General features: G+C 43.8%; 1 protein-coding gene across 1 annotated transcript in view; it reads left to right on the forward strand.

The window, feature by feature from the left end:
- auts2 (AUTS2, activator of transcription and developmental regulator) overlaps positions 1-23,474 on the forward strand; it is a 307,865-nt gene that overhangs the window by 122,567 nt on the left and 161,824 nt on the right. Inside the window, exon 3 of the mRNA XM_022745814.1 lies at positions 22,979-23,080. Within this exon, the coding sequence (XP_022601535.1) occupies positions 22,979-23,080 (102 nt within the window). The remainder of the gene's footprint in view (positions 1-22,978; positions 23,081-23,474) is intronic.

Genomic DNA, 23,474 nt, shown 5'->3' on the forward strand with positions numbered 1-23,474 from the left:
TACTGTTCCATATAATGTGGACAATTAGTTTGGTATTAAATCGTCATCATCTTTCCACATTAGGTTATAATCTTTAAGGTTTTCATCATATCGTGCTTCATTTTTTCAGTTTTTTGCACTCTTCATGGTCAGGAGGTTTTTATCAGTGGCCACTGTGTCTCTCTATCGTTGCACTTTGCTGCTCCTGTCGTCAATCCATGTGTCATTATTTTAAACATTTGTAGGACCTGTATTATTATAATTGCCATCACCAGCTCAGACAGGACTAAAATCTTAGGGTTAATAATTTAAATAATAGTTTTACAATTTTGGAAATACACTCACTCGCTCTCTGGTGGAGAGTTGAGATAACTGAGAGCGCTCTCAATCTTATTTCTCAATTTTCTCTTTTACCAGTGATTATGTGCCAGAAATAGTCTGGATATACTCAGGCACGTAAACCCCATAAAACGGCAAATCTGGCATATCTGTCTTTTGGATTAAACAAAATAGAGTAAAATAATGTTAATTAGAGAGCTTTAAAGATGCTGGCAGGCAGATTTTTTTACCTTTGGGCAGAGCTAAACTACCTGTGTCCCTTTATTCCCTGTCCTTGTGCTAACTAACTGGCTGCTGGCTTTAGCTTCATATTTAGTGGACAGAGAAGAGACTGGCATTGATCTAACTCTCTGCTGGAAAGTCAAGAAGCTTATTTCCCGGAATAGTCAATTATTCAAGCTTTTTATTTAAGTTCCCAGGGTCATATTTTTGGGCTTGGAGCAATGTGTATATATTTTAGGTAATTCATCACATGAAAATATCTGAAAACAACTTCTGTGCTTGATAGCAGAGATGTGTCTTCGCTCATGGCCTAGAGTACAGGTGTGTGTGTGGAGCTGCACAGTGAATGTGTGCTTCATTTTCTCCTCAGAGGAGTCCTCCCAGAGCTCATTAGCCCCAGTTAAATTCCCACTGGAATGCCAGGTCCTGCCTGCCGTCTGCTGCCTGCTCCTGACCAGCTCTGGTTTCAGCCTGCTGGATGACTGGGCACGGGGATGGTTCCCATAGTTGAGCTGCCTAAGCTGCATGGGCAAACCCTGGTACCCTGGCTCAAAGAGCCCTCTGTTGTGCCGTGCACACGCTCACATGCAGGGACGGGTCGCTTCACACAGATGCCCGCATACACAGAGAGGCAGCCTGGCATTGTGAGCTATGGGAATGTCACAGACTTATGGAAGGATGGATCACATGTTCGCAGACGCCTAGAGAGCAAAGCCCAACAATTGCTTTTTGTCTGGATGTAAACTTGTGTAACTGTCTGGCAATACCAGTCTACACTGGTGTGGGCCAAAGAAACAATCCTATGCTATTTTTCAGCAGCCTCCCCCTGAGTGAGGCTTGGCTTAAAATCTGTCCAACTTGGCCAGCACTGCAAAACAGATCTACATAAACACACGTGGACCTGCTCCCACTTTCGAATGCATAATGTCTAGATTATTATTTTCCATCAGGACATTGGGGAAAATCTGTTTATTATACACCATTCTGTTCTGCAAATGGGCAGCAGTTTCTCAGTGTAACCAACTAGGTCTGCAGCAAAAACACTGTAGTCCATACCCCAGGTTTGCTTTTCCCCTAAAACTTTTACCCAGTGAGGGAGGGGGGAGCATGAGGGAGAGCGGGCCAGAGGAGAGTGCATATCAAAGAGAAGCAGCCATCTGTCAGCACAGGCAGCAAACAGCTGGTGGAGGAGATGCAAGATGTCTGAACAAAGACTGACAAGATGGAAGATGACAGGAAACAGATTTCCCTCCCTTTTTACCCCTCCTGCAAGAGAAGAGGTTGACCATCAGAGTGCTGTGATGTCTCGCAGTCTCCAGATGCTGGCTCTCCTCTCCTCCTCACTTCTCTCATCTTCTGTCCTCTAATCCTCTCTTCCCTTCTCTTCTCTTCTCTTCTCTTCTCTTCTCTCAGCAGAGTGATGGTTTGTCACCTCACTGTTGGACTTTATTTTTTACATTACTTGTCACTGGACAGATTCTTCACTCGGCTCCTTTGCAGCTTAATTTGTTCATTCGCGTTTCTCTCGCACTCAACAAGAACAGAGAATGTCTCTATCTCTCACAAGTAGGCAAACAGAATTAAACCATTTCTACTGGAATTATCATGTAATAATTAATACATGATGTGCTTTAATTATACTAATTATGATAGCATTTACTCAGTGCAGAAGTTATTTTTTAGAATAGGATTTTTGTGGGACCTAAATATTACATTCCGTGAATTATTTAGCTTTAGTAATTGACCTGCTGCAGCTTAAGTAGATACACATCTCTCTGCTCGTTTGCTTAGATAAATGAAGCGGTGTGAGTCGTGTTAAGTAAATTTTTAGGAAATGAGCACAGGGCCTTGTGTTAATTAGTTTTGCAGCATAAGCCTCGTTACATCAGGTCTTCTTCTCTCTCTACTTAGCACAGTCTATTCCCCTTTGTGCCTTTTCCCCCCGCACTGTTAATTTGAACAGAAAATGCAGTCTGTTTCTAAATAGGGCAGTGGTGCACACTAGCCGCAATCATTAAGCCCATTTTCTGCCAGCTTAGGGCTGTTGAAATGCCTGTAATTGAGGAAAAGCGAGAGAGTTTTTGTCTGCTCGCACTATCCACAGTGTAATGCGTGACGTGTGACATTGGCCAGTGTAATACTGTAATGGCTCTAATTGTCTAATCACTTTAATATGTGGCTACTGCTCTTGGACATGACAAGGGCAAAGTGAGCTAATAAACAGTGATTACTGTCACTTGAAATCAGTACATGGAAGACAGGGGGGGGTGTTAGCTGCCAGGGGAAGAGTTTTTTCTCCTCTTCCCTCTTCGCGCCTGTTTTGTGCTTGACAGACAGGGGAAGCATGGTGGCAGTGAAAGGTCAGCTTATGGTTGCACACAAGTGATGGAATGACAGAGAGAGGGAGCGGAGAGATGAGGAGAAAGAGCTGTCATCGCTAGATCTTGTCCCTTCGGTCGGTTAGATTGACAAGCTGTCAGCCTGGCCAGCTCATACTCTGCTGAACAAAGAAGAGACAAGGCAGAGCTTTCACTTTCCCCAACCATCTGCCTCTCTCCCTCTGTCTCTCTCTCTCCCTCTCTCTGGTTCTCCTCACTTTACTCAGGTAGAATTTGACATATATGCAGAGGCTGCTGAAACCTGTGTTATAGTAGGCACAAATACCAGTACTGTATACTTGCTGCGACTGGAGGAACATCCATCCATGTCATGAGGATAGGGTAATCACAGTAAAAACAGAAATATACATGGTTTGTTCAAAAAGGAAAGGTGACTATTTTCTAGCAGCAGAAAGAGTATGAATGAGTTTAACTTGTGTCAGCTAGTTTGACGATCTTCCAGGTTCTATGAGCATCATTAGTCTCAAAACAACTGCCTCATCTTGGTGTACAACAGGTAATAGCTGCTAAACTTGTGTTCATGCTAAATGTGATGACCTTTGCTCCACCACTAATTTCCCTTAGAGGTCCTTAGAATAGGTGCAGACATGCTGCTTTCTGCTGCTGTTTTAACGATGTGGACATATGATTACCTCTCTCTGATTAAGCCGCATACTAGTGAGAAAAATATTATCTGTGCTTAAATTTGTAAATACAAAAACTACAGTTAACACATTGCTGTATGGTTTTGGGGCATTATGAATAAATCTGAAGCTGTGCACGTTTAGAAACAACAATAGGCTTGGTAGGTTCCTGTGCATTGATTCATATGGTGGATATATTTTCAAGTTGTCTGGAATGTATTCAAATAATAATAATGTGAGCTCCAAGCCCCCATAATAACTAATGGCATTTGACAGTGCATTTTAAGAGTGAAAGTGCAAAACTGTGAAGAAACACACCATATTGCATGTGAGAAGATGCTAGTTAAAATTCGATTCTGCTAGCTTCTTCCTTTCTTTTCACTGCAGCCAGACATGAGTAGGGGGCAGGACTCAGACAGCAACATACACTTAAAAAAAAAGTCTCTGTTTGCACTGTTTGTGCCTTGTGAGACGAATGTGTTTGTGTCTGTGTTTTTTATGCACTGTCTCCAGGCTATGAAGCCCTGATTTCACAGCTCCCCGGAGACCAGTTAACCCCTCATTTCCTCCCCAGAGCATTCAGTGAGGACCACAGCAGTTGCATGCTTATGTGCGTGCACACGTGCATGTGTGTTTCCTTTCTGTATGTTCTGTGGACCAGACTTTCTCTACAGTAGTCGGGCGCTCTGATAGCCTCCATTCATTATTCAGCTCTGCTCCAGCTGCACCCACACCCCCAAGCAGCACAGAAATAAAACAAGGTTAAGAATTGGCATGAAATGTGTCTCAGCGGATCAAGTGGTGGGGGAGGGTGGGGTGGAGGTTTCAGAGACGGGGGAGGTATAGGCCTTTATCTGCGCGCCATCTTTTATTAATTGCCCTGGTGCTTAGACTGCGAGTTTCACCATGATCATTAATGCATGCACGGAATAACGTATTTACATGTTCTCATGCATTATGCATGGACGGGGAGGAGGCTACAGTGTTGTGGAGGACCCTCTGCCCACAGGTCCTGTATTTTCTTTTTGTGTGTGCGCGCATCTGAGTGTATGTCTGCGTATGAGCTGATTTTGCATTCAGCCATGCTGTAAAATCCACTCGCTACCAGACCCCTCTGCGCTTACAGGAAAGCGATGGAGCATCAGACAACAAACAACATTTCCAGTGCTTTCACACAGGCCGCTGAGGGTTTTGACTGTCTGACAGAGGCTGACAGGTCTCAGTGTTACCAAGAAGCTGTAACCAGATAAGTTTGCTGGAGGAGCATGGCTTGTAAGTGCAGTGAAACATTTAGTTGCTCTCCTTATTTATTTTCTCACCCATTATGTTGCCATAGACACATGAGCGTTATAAATGCTTTCACACTTCTGTGATGGTGGACAGTCGCTGGAAAGTTAAAGTCCTTCTAGTGCCGTGCTAAAAGAGACCAGTGGCAGGACGGGGACAGAAAGATGGTGTAAAGAAAGTCTGAGTATTTTCTCATCACCACGCCTGCAGGTTGCTGACTGATCAAGTCAAGGCACAGCTCCCTACTGGCCTATTCACCTCCATGATCGATCCATTACTGACTCACTCACACCCGTAGTTCTTGTATTTCCACAAAGCCGCAGCTCATGAAGTCAGCTCCCTGCACCAGAGCTTATTTATTTTGATTATGTATTTCCCTGTTCTTCCACTCTTGCCTCTATTATCATAAGTCCAAACTCAGCAGATAGGCCTGATATCGATCAGCCGCCGGCCCCAGCTGCTTTCCTTCAACTTGTTGTAAGTGAGCATCGTGTGTGTCATTATTTTTTGTGCTGATTGCTGTGTGTTGTAATTTGTGTGTTGTAATTGTATCAGATAACTGCTGGTGTGGTTGGTCATTGTGCTGCCCGTTGCTGTGCAGCAGCACCGACCCTGCTGGATAATTAGAATTGATTTAGTTACAATTTAATTAATCACACTGTTAAATCTCTGGTACTTACTGCAAACTCACACTGTTGGCTTTCTTTGTGCATGAGTGTGTGTAGGTGTGTGTGTGTGTGTGTGTGTGTGTGTGTGTGTGTGTGTGTGTGTGTGTGTGTGTGTGTGTGTGTGTGTGTGTGTGTGTGTGCATATGTGTGCATATCTTCAGGGTTATTAGTGGGCAGAAAAAAGAAACCATTTACCGAAATGAACAGAGCTGCATAACACAAAGCCATTAAATTCATTTCTAAATAAACTTTTATCACACTGGGCTCAAAATATCTGGAGCGTAACTTACACCCACTGATAAAACAACATTAGCAACAACCTATACAGCGGACAATATCTCATTGTTCAGAACAATATCTGATTTCCATTAGATGTTCTAGAAAGAAAGGGTTTGCTTTGATGAACACAGATTTTGACTGTATTTTCACAAGATGATCAGAATTATTTGTTGTAACTATGGAACAAATGGAGACAGAGTTTACAAAACTTATGTTTCCAAATGTAACCTAATACATGAACTTAAAATGGAAATGCTTGGTGTTATGGATATCTGTGTGGCTCTAATGGAGCTTTGAGCTGTCTTATTTTTCCATGTTGAAGTCTGTACATTCTATGCATTTCCCACAATACTTTCACTATCAGGACACTGACCTTGCGCTGTTTGACATTTTGCGTTATCTCGGTACCAGTGTCGACATTACAGGAATCTAAAATTCTGTTTTTGGGTTTTAATGAAGCCTCTTGACATATATGCCTCAAATGTAAATAAAACATGGTGTATTTGTGCATGTGTGAGTTGCAGCAGTTGTGTACGGGAGCCGCTCAGTGTACACTGCAGTGGGAAGCTCCGACAAGGAGAGAGGCGCCGCTGTTGTTGTTCTCTTCAGGTTTATTCATCCTGAAGAGCGCTGGAGTGTGTTGTTGCGTGTGCGCATCTCTTCTCCTCCTTCACAGCGCTGGAGAAAACAAAGGCGTCCTCGCTCTTGCAAGCCCTGATTGCAGTCATTAGGATGCACAGGCGCTCCTGGTGTGACGGGACCTCTCCTCAAGGGGATTCAGCTTGCAAAGTGCCGCCGCTCGCCTGTTTTTAATAACAATCATCTAAAATCGCTGCAATTAGCCTGCAGCTACAAGGAGATGGAGAGCAAGAAGATGTGGAGAGGGAGGGGGGAGGGAGGAAGGGCTACATGCTCAGATTCAGTGAACCTTTCGAATGTCAGCTCCTCTTTCACATGGAAAATTCAAGAGGGCCTTTGTGCTCATCAATTATTAGCTATGAAAGTTAAAAAGATCCATTGTGTATTTTTAATCAGAGTTATATGGGGAATCTTTGAACTGATTCCCAGTCTGGCCCGCGGCTACAAGCAGAGGTAGTCTGTGCCACCCCACACATCCCCTCCAACCACTCCTCCTCAGCTCTGTGTGCAGCTCAATACTGTATTATTGCTGCTATGCCCAGGAAAAGTATTTCAACCAGAGGAGCTGCTGGTTCAGTTTATACAGTCTGTTTTAAGAAGAGAGGTCGAGCGAGAGCTGACTCTCCTCGAAAATGTAGGTGTCATTTTCAGCAAAGTTCAAAAACAGGTAGGAGAACACAGAAGGAGAGTTTGTGTGTTTCTGTATATTGAGCTTAGCTGAATGTTTTGCTCCAGCCCTCAAGCAGGATGTGGAGTATTTAACATTTAATTTGCAGTGTGTGCACCCAGTGATGTCCTTGGTGCACTATGTCTTTGCCAGAAGCTATACTGGATGCACTATGTGGCAGAGGTTAAATTTAAAGACTATAGTCAGATTTTACGTTAAATGTAGAAATGTGTCATTCAGCATTTCCTTAAAATGTTTTAAGATTTTTTTTTTTAAGTCTGTACGGGGTGAGGAGATTCTCTCCTTTCTTCAGCAACAACTGGTGCTGACTCAAATGACATCACTTGAGGCAAGTTGATCTGACTTTGTGTAGCTCCCTCTGGAGACACATAAGGCTTTATACCTTTTTTTCACATATACACTAGTGCTGCTCCGACAGACCTGTAAACAGACTTTGATGTGTAAAATCGGTAGAGATGCCCTTTCATCAAGTCATGTGGTATTTACTTTGAATTTGTATTTTTCTTGATATTTTTTTAAGTCTGCCAGTGGGGTGAGAAAATTATCTGTTATTTCAGATATTTTTCTTGACACTTTTCTTGACAGTTCCTGTAATACTCCTCTTTCAAGATGAAAACATGAAATGTACAGTGCGGAGCTGTCTTACACCCTGGACTCAATTATTCACTGAGTCTGAGTCAGACCTTTAGGAACATACACACATCTTTATAGTGAATAGTATGTATAGTGTTGATGTTGATATGTTAAACCTACACAGTGACAAACAAACTCCAAGGCTGCGTATTGTGGGTGAGCTGAGTTAAATGGCCTCCTCTGGATGCCCCCCCCCTCCACAGGTGAAGTTCAGTTTGTAAACCAGAAGAGATGGAGCAGTGAAATCAAAGTGATGCTGAAGGGGAGAGAGGGCGACCAGAACAGAGTATAATGTTTGTTTCAAGTATTCTGTGTTTACTCCGACACCCCCATGATTGAATGTTATAGAGTGTGTGTGTGTGTGTGTGTGTGTGTGTGTGTGTGTGTGTGTGTGTGTTACTTTCCAATCATTCCTGCTGTCCTCCTTCTTCCACTCCTCCTGATGTGTTGTCATGTAGCACCACCCACAGGTCAACAGGAGGGTGACACGCTGGTGTGCTGCGGCTCTCCATCAGGGAGGGAAGACACAAGTGTGAGTGAAGCAGCAGCAGCAGCTCTGCTTGTAGTTTGAAAATCAACTGTGAAAGCTCAAAATAAAGCAGAAAAAATTCCACGAACAGAGAGAGAAGTGCCCGACTCATTGTTCCTTCTTGTGGGACGGGGAAAGAAAGTGCAGCGTACACAAGAGAACCCAGCGCTCTCTCTCAGATTCAGTCTTTGTTCAGGCTGTGCTGAATTATTTACCCGTGTGTTTAAAAGACGGCTCGGGGGAATTTCGACATTAGCTCTTTGGAGCTTGCACTCACGTCTTTCTGGCCTACAAAAGCTTGGCATCCTTTCATGAAGTGTAGTGTACAGTATACTGACAATTTTAAATGGAAAGTTATCAGGAAAAAAACTAAGAAAAAAAAGTTTTGATAAAAGGATTGTTGAGATTGTGCTTTTGAATGCAGTGGATGCTTGTTTTAGCCTTGTTCTTTGGCTCACATTGTGCTCTCCTGTGAGGCGCTAGGGAAGTAAAAGCACTTCTCACCCAAACCTCCAATGGCTCCTGTTAGTTTTAATTTTGCACCCCAGCTTCACGTGTTTTCTCTGCATCACTTATCTGTTTGTCTTTTACTTTGAAAATAAGCCTCGTACAGTTCTCATATGCTGAGCTTCTCCATCATTTATAATACAAGTACCTTTACACTGTTTGAGTGTGTTTGCACTTGGTTACGGTACAGCTGCTGTTCATAGACACAAACTAAGGTGGTGGTTTTGTTCACTTAATCGATTCTGCTGAAATGATACTTTCTCACTAAAAGCTGTTTTGGGAATGAGACATCTGGAAGTGCACAAGGCCATCAGGAATCATTTATTGTGGCACAATACTTGACAGCCTTACCCCAGTTTCATTATGTGCTTTGCAGAAAATGCCATTGTGATTATGTAGGGAAGTCACTAATGTGTTGACTATAACAGATTTCACAGGGTTTTGTTTTGGGCCGTGGTTCATTGTTTTGTCTGTCTCAGACAGTTTATGTGAGAAAATGTGGATTACCTTACGAGGTTACATCACTTATCGTGGGGGCAGGTCAGACAACAGTAAACCAGAGCAGGTCACCCTGAAAAATATTTGAGTCGAGCCAAACTAAATTCCACACTCTTATCAGAGAAACACTGAAACAGTCCTGCTCACATCCCTTTTCCAAACAGCCAGTAACTTTGCTCTGAAGTTGTACTTAATCTTATCAGCTGGTGTGATGGACAAGGTCTTGTGATACTGGTTATCCCCCTTTTTATTGCTCATTTGCCACAATTATGTGAGTGCTGCCTCTTTGGCCTGTTTTCTGGCAGGATAATTGACTGTGGCTGAGGAATATATGTGCTGCAGCCAGAACCAGCAAATCTCCGCTGATGGGTCTATGATCCCTTGTTCCTGGGTTGTTTATGCAGTTCTCATGCCATCGACAGCCTATGTAGTTCAAAGCAATTTGACACAAAAGCTGTCACAGTGGAAAGCCACAGAAATGCAAAGTACAACTCCCACATTAGTTCCTTCTGTATTACTTTGATTAGACCTCAGTGGATTCTTGCGCTGCTTATATAAAGTCTTCATCTCATACTGGCCTATTTGAAATGATTACACCAGTTTTGTTCCAGAAAATGCCTGAAGTTTCAAGTGATAAACCTCAGGCTGAGAACCCAATTTTCCCCAGAAAACACAGAAAGCCACAGGCAGACTCCCACTCCTGCAGAGCCTGTCTTTTAAATTGTGTTTTATTCACTTTTTTGTGTGCTTTCCGCCAAAATTGCCACACTGAGGGTTACAGAAATAATTTTCAGCATTTCCTCAGGAGGCGGGGGTAAAGCCGTACTCTCGTGTTTTTTTCTTCTATTTTGTTGCAGCGTGACCAGGGGTGAGCACAAAAGGGAGACAAACGGCTCAGTATCAGCCATGATTTCCTGAATAGCCCAGTGGGAGCGCAGGAAGTCGGGGTGCATGCAGCAGATCGGCATTGCCCTGAAACAGCAGCCATGCTGTGAGGGAGATGGCTTTTCTCTGCAACAGTCCGACTGTAAGCCACGGGTCTGCAAATGAAACAGGGGGAGGAGAGATGCAGCCTTTACAGATTCAGGGCCCCTGTTGCCTTACTGGGAATGTCTGCCGCTGTGGAAAAAAGGCAGCAATGGATAAACAGACAATGAGCTGCAGATAATTCTGCTGGAAATACAGGGGCACTATTTCCTGCTGTTTGTGAATTCATCAGGTCCCATGCTGTGCCACTAGTGATTTCTAAATATATGCAGCTCATCTGATGTAGATGTATAAACTCTGTGTAGGGTTATGGATGGCTGTGCAGACAGATTGTTTGCTCTGGGTTCTCTATGGTCCTGGTGGGTGGGATCTGCCATCACAATCTTACATTGTTTTCCACATGTCCTTTATTGAGTTCCCAATTACAATGCTGGTCCTCCTCTCTTGGTCTCACTGCTGCTGCTGAATTGACCTTGCATTTTTGCAAGGGAGTGCTGTTGTGTATTCAGCCCAGCAGGCCTGTTAGGCAAGCAGACTGACTCCTTCTCTCAGGCCCTGCTCCTGCAAGACCCTGCTTAACAGGCATCAGGCTTACACACTTAATACTTAGGAGGGGAGAGGGGGCTTAGCTCTTAGCTCTCATCGCAGCTGACATTGTATCAGGCAGCCAGACAAGGCCAGACTGCTGCAGCCTTATTAGCCCTGTCTGGATTGGCCTTCCCGCAGTCTGACACTAATGTTCAGAGAGATAGGTTACTTTGGAATTTAATGGAATGGATAGAAATGAGCTGCACACTGTACGTGGACGGCTGTCTCCTGCTGTTGTTTTCCCAGCGCTCATCTGGCTGTCTGAGCACCACAGGAAGGGGCACAGAGGAGGCACTTGCAGTAGGTGGAGCTCTTGTGTTGGATTTTGATGTTGGAGCTTGATTCACCTGCTCATGAAGGACACAACAGCTGCCTGTGTGTGTGTGTGTGTGTGTGTGTGTGTGTGTGTGTGTGTGTGTGTGTGTGTGTGTGTGTGTGTGTGTGTGTGTGTGTGTGTGTGTGTGTGTGTGTGTCTGCGTGTCCCTGTGTGTGCACGCGTCCCTTTCAGATGGCATTTATGCAAAATGCAAAGATAGCATATACAGTAAGTAGAGATTTACGAGCCCTCTGTATACACACACAGTCCTCGTCATATAAACACATAAAACACATTTCACTGTAGAGCTAATTGACAGCTTCTGATGGGTGGTGCAACACTGCCAACTGTTCGTGTTTACATTAGATCTTATTAGAAATTGTAATGGGACTCGTGTTTTCAGCTGGTAAGTTTGTGTATGTGAGGACACACGCTCTTTATTTACTGCCAGCATCCACACGCTACCTTTCTCTCCCCGCTCCCTGACACCTCCGTGCACTGGAACAAACGTAAACATCTCCCACGTCTCCCACACAATTCCTCCCTGCTCTGTCTGTTTTCCCCTTCCCCTCCCCCTCCCTCTCCCTCTCCCTCTCCCTCTCTCTCTCTCTCTCTCTCTCTCTCTCTGTCACCCCCCTTGCGCCACCTCCTCCCCACAATCTACCGCAGGCCCTCCATCTCTCGGGCCTGTCAGCGTGCTTTTTCATTTGGCTTGTTGCTACAGGGGGCTCGATGCTGGCAGATTACAACTCGGCAGCCAGTCATTTTCGATTTATCAGACCCCCCCACCACCACCACCACCACCACCATCTCTGGCCCCCCTCTTTCTTGCCTGCCACACTCGCTACTCTCGCCAGCATCAATCCAGACACGTAGCAATTCCTCATCGCCCCACCACCCAACACACCTCCACCCTCCCCTGTTCCCTCCCACCTTCCATATCTTCCTCTTTCGATCAGTGCAGAAAATTTAGCTCACAAGCCCCGAGACAAAAAAAAAAAAAGAAATATTGTGGCAGTGGAAGCATTTCAGTTAGAGAGGCAGCTAGAGCTGTATTATTACTTAGGCCTCTGTCACTGGTGATGACCCGGGAGAGTGGAGAATATCGATCGCATGTCACTCAAGGCATTCAGCAGATTGCATTGACAAAGCTTGTCGGGGCCTTTAATAGCAAGGTTAGCAGCCTTGGCTGGGACCCAGGAGAAAAGTCTAACTGTGCCCTATTTCATGGTGGCTTTTAACCATTCCCTGGGTCCAGAGAGTGGATTGATAACAGTAAGGAAGTAATTTTACTCTCATAATTGCCTTCCTGTGGTTGACATTTGTGGCCCTCAGCGCCTGTAAAAGTGCCTTTCCAAGAACTGGAACCCTAAGAGGGCCAGCATTGTCTGGCTGCTTTTTGTGACAGAAAATAGCTTCACTCGAACAAAGATGTGGTAAACTAAACAAAACATGGTGGAGGAAAAAGAAAAAAAAAAAGGGAGAAAAAAATCAAAAGGAGTGTGCAAGTGTGATTTATGAGTTGAAGGAAGTCCATTACTCGCTAGAGGAAGCCCAGACCAAAACACAAACAGAGTAAGGGCATGGCTTGCAAAGAGGGTCATGGAGTAATTCTTCTGCTCTGCCAAGATCGCTGATAGCTGCTGAAAACTCTACTTGTCAGAGGAGGAAAAAACTGACAGGATTTCGATCTCACTGTAATTCTCAACATAAATAAGAGCACTAAACCACCTAAATAGTCTCTCTTTAAGCCAAGTGATGTGGAACTAGGCTGAAATGTAACAGGTCTCCTGTGTGTTGTAATTTGCCTTACACACGTGGGGAGGCTGTTTCTACAAGCAGCCCAGCCATTGCTGTATGCTGTCAGGTCTTGTGTGGCAGATAAGTAGCTATTCTCAGTGCTGTGTAGGCCTAAATCATAAAGCTGGAACACAGTTGACTTCTTTTATTTTCACAGGGAAGCTGTGACATTGGATAAAGAAAATCAGGGTTTATTTTCCGTGGCTGAAGTTATGACAAGTTTACAACATTGATCAGTCACATGTAAAACTTTCATTCATTGAACTACTACGAGAACATGCCTTAGTTACTGCTGCTGTACACATGTTCGTCAAGGAACAACTTAAGTTTCCAAAGTTGCTCCAACTTTGTAACTGAAATGTTTTTTCAGCAGAGAACACATAATGGATAGTTGTCCCATAATTGTGGAAAGTCAATTTTTATGTATTTTTTGACAAATTCACTTCTGTCATGAATATTGCTCCTAGCTCCTCAAACTGATTCACATCACCATCTGAATTTTGAAAAAGTAGTGTGTAGTAAATTCCAAATTCAGTCCAATTTCAAAATGATTGAATTTTCTCCTTCCTCCTAACCACCCGACAGCGATCAACAGATGTTGAGTTGTGAAGGTTGTTAATGTTGCTAGTTTCCTTTGTAGAAAACATGGACGTTGGGCAATGAACAATGACGGACATTGAAATTGTTTTTCATTGTCTTTGCCAGCACTGATTATACCAAGTGCATTCGCCCCCATTACAGATGTGGCCAGCTCGGTTGTTGTGATGGGGAGGAAATCCTCCACCACCACCGCCACCACCAGTGGTAGTAAAGTTAAAGTGCATCCACACACTATGTAATAATGAGTGTGTGGTAAAGTACAAATGAAGAACAGGCTGCATGTTTTTAACAGGGCAGTGGTCTGCAGAGTTGGATTCTTAAAAGTATGAGATGCACAACATCAGTGGTGACATCATCCCAAAATTCATTTCCCATCCAATATTTGGCTTTTTTGTTATTTTACATAGCACACACCACCTTGTGTTTACTTTTCATGGTTAGTAATATCTCCAGTATGAAAAGTCAGTGGGCATGGGATGTGCACTACCTTGAAATCTCAGCGTAAGCATGAGCCTCCTTCTGAAGGTGGATTTATAAATACAGCTTCAAACTGTGGTCAAACAGTGACCAAAACAAACTCTGGTTATACTCCTCGATGACATCACAGATGTGTAGTTGTTCTTATTATACTGCTTTCTGGTCTGCTTGGAGGACACAAGTACAGTTGGTGCTTTTGTGGTGTAGTGTAGCAGACGAATTGAAGAGTACGCAGAGTCGGCACAAAGCCTCACATAAATGATGAAATTTGCGTGACTCGGACCTAAACTGACCTTGCATGCTTGTGGATGTGGAAAGTAGAAAACTAGCCTGAGAAATCAAGCTAAAGTATTTTATGAAGTAATTTATTAGCAACACAATCTCATTGAAAAAGACAATATTCTGAATTAGTCACAGGCAGTAGAAAAAGTCTGAGTTACTAACAGAGCGCAGTGTAATGCAGGACACCGGTTTTAAAATCAGTCGTCATGTGTCTCATCTCTTTGGCATTGTGGAATATTCCCTCCTTCCCAGTTGTATTTGGATCTTTCCCATGTGTTTGACTCGTACTGATATTTCCAACAGCACATGAAGGCAGCACTGAAACAATGAAAGAGATTGTTTTCTATGAGATCCTCAGCCTGTCTGCTGCCTACCAGCCCATTATGGGCACATTCCAGCTGCATTTTTATGACCAGTCAGATGAAAGGGAATCAGGTACTCTGTTAATACGGTTCCACTATAATGTTAATGGCCAATGTTCTCTCGTCATCATGGCTTTATGTACCGTCTTGCATCAGAAAAGCACAGTATGTTGTGAATTGCATGTAATTATTTCCCATCTCTGAAGTCCTGATTATTTCACTTACAATCATGTTGTTTGGCTGAATTTTTGTTGCCCTTGGCTTTTTTTTGTTTCCCCCATTACCAGTCTGTTAAAGCAGCCAGGGCAGATGTTTGCTGACATACTCCTTATGAAGCAGACAAACTCAGGCTGCTATTAATACGGTGGGACTGCAGCACTGTCTTGGTTTATGACTTGATAACGACAGAAGGGTGGCTAAATGAGGACGTTTACAGCAGGGATTAGTGATAACAGCTCTGGCCTCAGGCAGGCACCCTGGGTCAGCCAAATAGGAAATGTATATCCTGCCATCAGATTTTACAGCCCCCCTCTAATCCCCCGAAATAGCAGTGCAGATGGAGCCGAATGCAGGTAAGGTGAGACGCTATCATTCTTGTTGGTTTACACGCTGGCCACAGCATGAGGCTTGATAGGTGGTGCTACCTGTTCTGCGAGTGCTGTTATCCACCTGCTGACCAGAGATCAGCTTCTGAACCCATGACCTTCTCTTTAACATCCACTGGGTTATTAGATACTTAACTCACTGCAGATACGAAAACATTTGATCACAGATGTCTCGCGGCTAAGAGCACCGGTATTCACTGGTATGGTGATTAATATGGGTGAATGATGTAATGTTTTCCAAAATAAAATGAAAGGATTTTAGCTCATGTAACCTTTAAATGTTAATGTATGTATGTTATTCTGTTAGTGCAGCCTGTGTCTTACTTTCTACAATTGGCACTAATGCATGTAAAACACAGTTATGCTTGTGTGTTTTTCCAATGTGGATGTAAATTAATTTAAGTTACATGTGTACTGAGTGGCCTTTTCGCTTAAGGATTTGAATGGAAGATCTTTTAATTAATGTCAGTTTGCTTATACATTTTTTTAAATCTTTTTTTCCTTCATTACATCCAAGCCAGGAGTGTTTCCACACTTCAAGGTTTCGCATAATGACACAGGTTTGACCTATTTAGGTTTTCTCTCATAAATAGCCTCAGCCAGGATACAGTGCTCAGACGTTGTAAGTGTTTGTATCTTATCCGTCCTTCTAAAAGGGTCTGGTTGTTTGGTTGCTATTTTCCTTTTTATTTTTTTTCACAGCCGTGTGTCACAGCAAGCTGCTATTCCTGTAACATAGAAAAGCCCTCTTTCCCTAAACTAGAAGCGTTTGTCTATCATATTACCACCACACATGAGCTGCACACAATACTTGACCCAGTGTTAAGTGTCTGCGCTAAATTTCATTGCCTCCATCTACTGGAAGGCCTGCCAATATACTGGCAGTGAATTCCTGGAGGAAAATAAATGGCAATAAAAAAGAGAAATGATAGCCTCTGCAAGCCGATAGGAGAGGGCTTTTTCTCTGCTGTCTTTTTTCCATACCACTCTTTATTGAGGCTGCTCTGCTCGGGGAGCTGTGATTTGGCGCACTGACGGTGGCTTTAGTTGGATGAGTCTCTGAAAGCCAATACTGAAATAACGACTCAGTAGCACAGATTAAAGAGTTGGGGAATCATGTAATTAATTGCACGCAACTGTCTTTGATGGGTAGGAATGTGGTGATGAGTGCTCAACTGGGCAGTCAGACATTTTTTGTCTCCCCTCCCTCCTTTTCCCAGTGCATTCTGGGAAGGAATCTGGTAACAGTAATCTCTTGGTCTGCGCTCTGATGGGGAACCTCAGAGCTCAGGGAGTTGGAGGTGTGCAAAGTGTGTAGGAAGGTTTACTGCCACACTGGGCTACTATAACAAGATGTTCAGATATGATCTGAGAGAGTAGCGGTCTCCCACTGCTCTTATACCCCCCCCCACCACCACCACCACCACCCCAACATAACCCGCGCCACAGCACAACCACACACACACACACGTACGCACGCACACGCACACACACACACACACACACACTTTTTCTCCACCTGCTCAGTTCATTATTAAATCTGGGAATTGTCCCCATAACTCAATCCTCCAGACTACAGCATTATATGACCATTTGTGAGAAGGGTGATTGCGACGCAGGGCAGTGGATGGATGTTAAAAGCATATTGATTTGTCTGTAATGTCGTCATAGATCAGAGATTTATGGCAATATATAAATGCAGCCACAAGCTCTAGTAGCCTCCGGCCTGTGGTGGAGGAAATGGAGTCCTTAGTATGACTGATGAGTTCAGGACAGCGCTCTCAACCACGTTTATCCCCCCCACTCCGACCACCCCAACCCTCACCACCTCCTCCTCCTCCTCCTCTCAGGATGCTCTCACCCTGCGGCTGCTATGACTAGTCCTCAGTGGCTCCCTATCTTTTCTTTGGCTGCACATTCCTGCACAGAGGCTAGAAAAGCCCTCCTCTGTGGCTGGAGATTGGTCGGAGTGGGTGCATTTGGCCTCACCGATTTCTCCCCTGCAAGAAAAATGATGTCTGACAAGTTCGCCGGAGATCACTGCCACACAACGATGCTAGCAGATTGAAAGGAAATGGAGCTTCTCCGTGGTTACATACCTAGGTAATAATAAAATACTACGCCGGCTGACAGTGACATCTTAACCACAGGCAAACAGTGGGCTCTGGGATAAACATGCCAACAGTTTTCAATATGTCATTTAGTCTCAGTGATGAGGGAACACACAACATCCATGCTTCAACTACAGAGATAAAAAGAGGTATTAGGGGTTATTTTCACACTGTATGCTTGTGACCTCTTTGCCACACACACAGCTAACAGTAAACAAATCTGGGGCAATGGAAGCCAGGCGCTGATGCTCAGTGACAGGCTGTGACCGAGGGTGGCAGAGGGGGTTATGGGTGACGAGAGGGCCAGGCGGGGCTCCTGTCTGTGGCAGTTAAAGCAGCTGGGCCTCAGAGCCAAGCACAGGGTCAGAGCCAGGCCACACTGGTGGGCTCGCCCACATAGCCACTGTCAGAATGATGACGTGGGGCCGGTTGTCAGCCCCCTCTTACAGGCCCCGAGGAACCCTCAGCTCCTCTTTTCACATAACAGTCTCTTCAGATAAAGCTGGCTGCGACTTAAATAGGCCTAGCAGTTTCCAACTGCTGTTGTCGACCAGCCCAGGGTGGTTTTACTAGATGGGCTCACTGTGAGGCTGATGTGATGTAGAGGTTGGTAGGGACATTATTAGCGATGCTTAATGTGGTCTAATGTTTGGCGATGGCATCTCTTAAGGCTATACGAGAGCGCCTGTATAAAGTCGACAGAAATTCTTCAAGTTGTTCATTTTAACTGCTGAGTCATGAAGCTCCCAAGCACTTTAATAGCCCTGGTATATAGACCTCTGAAGGTAGCATGAAGGAGATATTCAAAGTGTAGTCAGTGGGAACCAAGGGGATTTGACAGTGCCGCAGGAAATAGACAATTTATTATCAGCAACACAGTCTAGGTAGTGGATTATCTATAAAACTTTCATGGTTCTCCCTTAGTGGCAAGCAGCCATAAAACTTCCCAAATGAGGGACTTGTTAATTTACTTGTTAAAGCAAATTAAAAATTTATAAGCGCTTTTAGGTAAATGAGATCCTCTTTCATTGCTGCCCTAGTGGGATTCTCTCTGCCAGATCCTGAGAGGACAGGTTAGCTGTTCTGAAAGCCACAGAAGAACAATAAAAGCTGTTAAATTGTTCCAGGTTTTATTACCGCCGAGCTCCGCAGCTGCTGTTGTGCGTAACTAAGGGAAACCAGGAGCTGATGGCTACAGAATCCCACTGAGGCTAGTACAGAAAACTGAGCCCAGTTCTCTGTCTCTCTTTTTTTTTCCTTTTGTAGGATGAGGGATGGGGGCTGGTGGGGTGGAGTTGCCGGGCGAGGCTGGTTGTGTATGGCTCTGTTTAAAAAGGCCTTTGTGGTTAGAAATGTTAGCAGGTCTACTTTTGTGCTTGATTGCATTGAGTCTATAGAGCAGCCCTTGAGAATAGGTCAATACACTTGTAAAATTCCACTATGGCAATGGTGAGCACTTTTCTGTAAGTGAGAAAATAATTGACTCCACATGTTCAAGACAATGTTGTAATAGCCGTAGTGTACTTTTAAGTGGGAACAGTGTTAAATTAGATACAGTATCATTTTCACTCTGACCTGGCGGGGGCGGGGGGTCTCACAGTATTGCATATGCTCTTAATCATTTTTGCCTAATACTGTTACTCCTCTACTGCCACTAACAACAATACTGAAATGACAACATTTGACATTTGATTATGTCGTCTTTAATGAAACCTTTTGTACGTCAAAGACAGGCATCTTGCGCCGCGGTAGACATCTCAAGATAAGGATTTGTGAAGCGAGACATTCATCAGCACCTTTTGTATTTCATGTGGCAGCTCCAATAATGCTGATGTGAGGCTATCTGAAAAGACGCCTGTTTATTTCAGTCTGACCTTGTACGGAGGCGTTGAAATGCCAGGTTCTGTAGCTATTCCTCATGTACAGTGTGTTAGGACTAACTGAAACTCAAGTATGGAGAGTGTATGAGTGAACATGCAGCAGGTTCTATGAGACGAACCTAGCTTCGGTCAAGGCTAGTCAAGAAATGGCAATCTTCAGACACATTATTGGAAATCAATAACCATGGTAGAGCTTTGAAGAGGAAGTCACTGACATCTCATCTGTTTCTACATTATCTATTAAGACAGGGTTAGCTATCTTCTCTGTTGGCCTTTTTATTTAATTTTTTTCTACAGATAATATGATTTCTTTGATTAACTATATCAGACCTTTAAGAGAATACTTGAATGTTTAGCTAGGGTTGTCCTAAAACACAGTTTAGTCAACTATAGGAAGCAGGATTGTTTTGACTGATTCAGATTGTTTGTCTCGTGGTATTGTCTTTCTGCAGGTTAATGCTGTCATGCAGAGGGATCGGTGTCTCAGAATCTAGTGCGTGTTAGACCAAAGCGTATTTCTGAATTCTGCAAAAGAAGAAACATAACAAGGCTTTGCTTTAAAATTCATCCACTTGTTCCTACATAAATGCACTAAGGATCTGGTGGATAAGTCTATATGTTTAGTTATGGTGCCACTGCAGTTATAATTCAAATGCTGACTAGTTACAGTGTTAACATAGCTATCCAGTGAAAACAGATGTGAAACAACGTGTGTTTGCAATATCTCCACAGACAATACAACACTATATTAAACTGCTTTTCATCTGGGTATCACTTGAATCTAAGTACACAGATAATACAGACAGCGCTGGGCTGTCCAAATAAAGTGGGACAGTAACCGTTTGAATAGTTGGTTGTCTTTTTGTGTTTTTTGAAAGGATGATTTATAACAAATGTTAAATGATTTCTCAAATTTGCAAGCTGAACCGTTTCATACTGAGGTTTCAGCTGCGCTCCTCCAAAGCATCACGCTGACTGCTGATTGAAAACAGTTGTTGATTCTCTCCTTCAGTAAATTCAGCCTGGTAAGAGAGACGAGGAAGAAAAAAAAACTCTATGCCCTAACACAGAACAGATTGCAGGAAAACAAGACCTCACTGTGTAGAAATTAATGGCAGATACACTTACTAGTAGTTTAAATGTTTCATTAGATGCTAATGTCTCGCTGTGTCTTTAATTGTTGTGAAATTAGCCTCTGGAATATTAAAACCATCTGTTTGTTATCTTCCTGCAGGGCCAGTTCTTACCCGGGCTGCGCAGATACAGTGAGGTCATTAAATAAATACATCCGTATGCCTCAGCCTACATCTTAATTAATGTCTTTATGTTATTGCATCAGTACGGCACAGCAGTCTGGGGCATCTGCACACGTCTAATTTCTCTGCCTTAGATGCAGTGAAGTGCACTGGTGTTCATTACAGGAGGGAAAACTGAAGCTAAGTTTAAGAGGCTATAAAAATATAGAGAATGACTCGCACGCTGTAACAAGTGGGAGTGATCAGATCAGCGGCATTATAGAAGAGGTCACAGAGACGGCCCCAGCACCCACACACATGGGCTTCTCATTTAGATTTATCATCAGACAGCAGGTCATTAAATTCCAGCTTCACTTTTTGATGTCTCTGACCACCAGCATTCCCTCCATTTGCTTAAGAAATCCATTAATCACATCATAAAAAGAAATGAATCCATCATCTGAACCTCGGAAAGTAGAGAGCGGATGAAAAAAAAAAAAAAACACAATTCTCTGAAGTAATTTAAGGGAGCTCAGGGGGAAATTAAAGGGAACAAGCTGAGGGATACATTTTCAAATAGCTGTGTAATCAGGTCCCAAGCTATGTAATAGCCCTGAAAGATGAGCCGCTCTTTATTGGAATGTCTTTATTAGACGTGTTCTTCAGACATTACACACAGTTAAATTTGTGCAAGATTTCTGATTTCATGGAGTATGTTCCCACTGATAAGCCAGAGTACAGACGGTGTGATTATGTGGTTTCACTACCGCAGAGTCAGTTTGATACCACACTGATTAATAACAGACAAATCTCTATATCTGTCCCACACTGGCTCCATGATATTCTTTTGTGAGCTTACCATATATTAGTTTGGTCGTGGGCTGCGATATTTGGTGCAGGAGTCAGCAGCAGCTTTCTGTGCGGCCTGCGTATTTTTGTGTGTGCACATTCATAAATACATGAGCGTGCTGGCATGCGCCGCCTGTTGTTGTCAGCAGGGACGCTGGCTGGTTAATAAATATTATAGGTCAACATGTTTTGATGAAGGAGCCACAGACCTGGGCATAAACAGCATCCCTCGCCCTTTCTTCAAGGATCAGTTCACAGGCCAGTGTGGATGAGATATTATTCCCCTTTTCTCTCTAAAAAATATGTAAACTCCCCTCAGACAAACTGGCATTTACAGGAAAAAGAGAGAAAATACGCCCTGGTTTTTGTGGGAATAAAATGTGTTGGATGTAATTAGTGCTATCACAGTGCAGGGCATCGGTGCGCCCGTGTCTATGTTACGTGCCACATCCGGTTCTTGTGTGTTCTCCCCCTACCACGTAGACATGCACTCATGCACACATGTACGCACATACATTCAGACACGTGCACACATGCAGTCAAAAGGGCCCATCAGGCATTCCCAGTGCTCAGACTCTCTTATCACGTTCAGCACTCTGGCAAATCCGCCCGCCTTCCACCCATCACGCAATTCTCCCAAGGAATAGGGTTCCTTTCACACCGCTAATGGCTGCAGAAAAGGGAACATTTTCATTTTAATTATCTGCTCAGCTCAAGGGTTCTTTTGGTATTCCCCCACCTTGTGCCCTTTCATCACACTAAACGATGGCCGATACCTGAAAAGAGAATAGTCACAGAGAGGTAAAAAAAAAACAAAAAAAACATATACTGTAGCTTTGTCCCTTCCCTCCAGAGCAGGAGAGAGAGTGTGCCATCATCTTCTTGTCCAAGTTCTTTGTGTGTGCAGCACCACGCTCTGCCTTTCCTATTAGGTGGCAGAGGAGCCGTTTACTGCACTGTCCCATAAAGCCAGCTTTTTATGGGCTTTGAAATGAAACCTCCAGCGTTTGTCTGGTCTGGAAGGAGCAGCATGGGAGCTTCAGAGGACATCAATCGCAGACTTGGACAGGGAGTGCAGACCCCACCTCCTCCCACTCAGCGCCGCGCTCCCAAGAACCTTTTATTGTTCTCCAGAATTTGAAGGGCCTCAGATGCTCGCGGATTGGCACGTCCTACTCTTTATTCATGTCATTTTGCAGCATCTCGAACAGAGTGTCTAGAGGATGACACTTGCTGAGCTCCTGCTGCCTCAGCATGTGGTGTCTGCTTGGAGAGGATAGGGGCTCCATTTGAAGGTTCTGGAGGGGTCTTTGTCCCTGTTCTCTATTTCGTGGGCTGAGAGGAGTTTCATACTGCGAGATCAGATGGCGTCTATCATTGGCAAGCAGAGTGACGGGCGCTGAATAGGCTCAGAAAACATGACAGATTTACAGAGACAGCGCTGTAGCTCCTGCCAGTTCTCACATATTCATGAACCAATTTCTGTGGGATGCCTTTGCTAGCCAGCGTTATCCATGCAGAGCTCTAAACTGCTGTGTTAACAGTTTTGCTTCACATTGTTAACCCTTGGTTTCCTTGTGTGTTGTGTTTTTCTAGCTGAAGCCAGGGCAGAACAACTGCAAGGACAGCGACAGCGAGAGTGTCAGTGGAGAGTCGAAGCCTTCCTTCAGGAGCAGCTCCAGAGACAGACTGACAGATGTGAGTACATTAACAAACAAGCTCAGTGATGCTTCAGTGGGAGTTATTTCAACCTCTCTTCACAGTCAGACATCTGGAAAAAATAATTTCCAATGATCAAAAACATGAGGTCATAAGCTTAGGAGTCATAGATTCATATCTTAAAATGTCCCCTGATGACTCTCTATTTACTTGCATTATTCAAAAAACAAAATATGATATAACCACTATTAATAGAAGAAAGGCTGAGTTATGGCATCATCTTAACAATGTTGAATCCACAACCAAGTACCTGTTATGTAACGGTCAAAGAGGAGATATTCACTAGTGGTAAAAGTTCTACAGTTGGTACATAAATGCCACCATCTTCTTTGCTTTGAGAAAGATTTTTATTCATAATTTATTTATTTTTCTC

The sequence above is a fragment of the Seriola dumerili genome, unplaced genomic scaffold (genome assembly GCF_002260705.1).
Source record: "Seriola dumerili isolate Sdu_G_001 unplaced genomic scaffold, Sdu_1.0 BDQW01000091.1, whole genome shotgun sequence".
Classification (NCBI taxonomy): domain Eukaryota; kingdom Metazoa; phylum Chordata; class Actinopteri; order Carangiformes; family Carangidae; genus Seriola; species Seriola dumerili.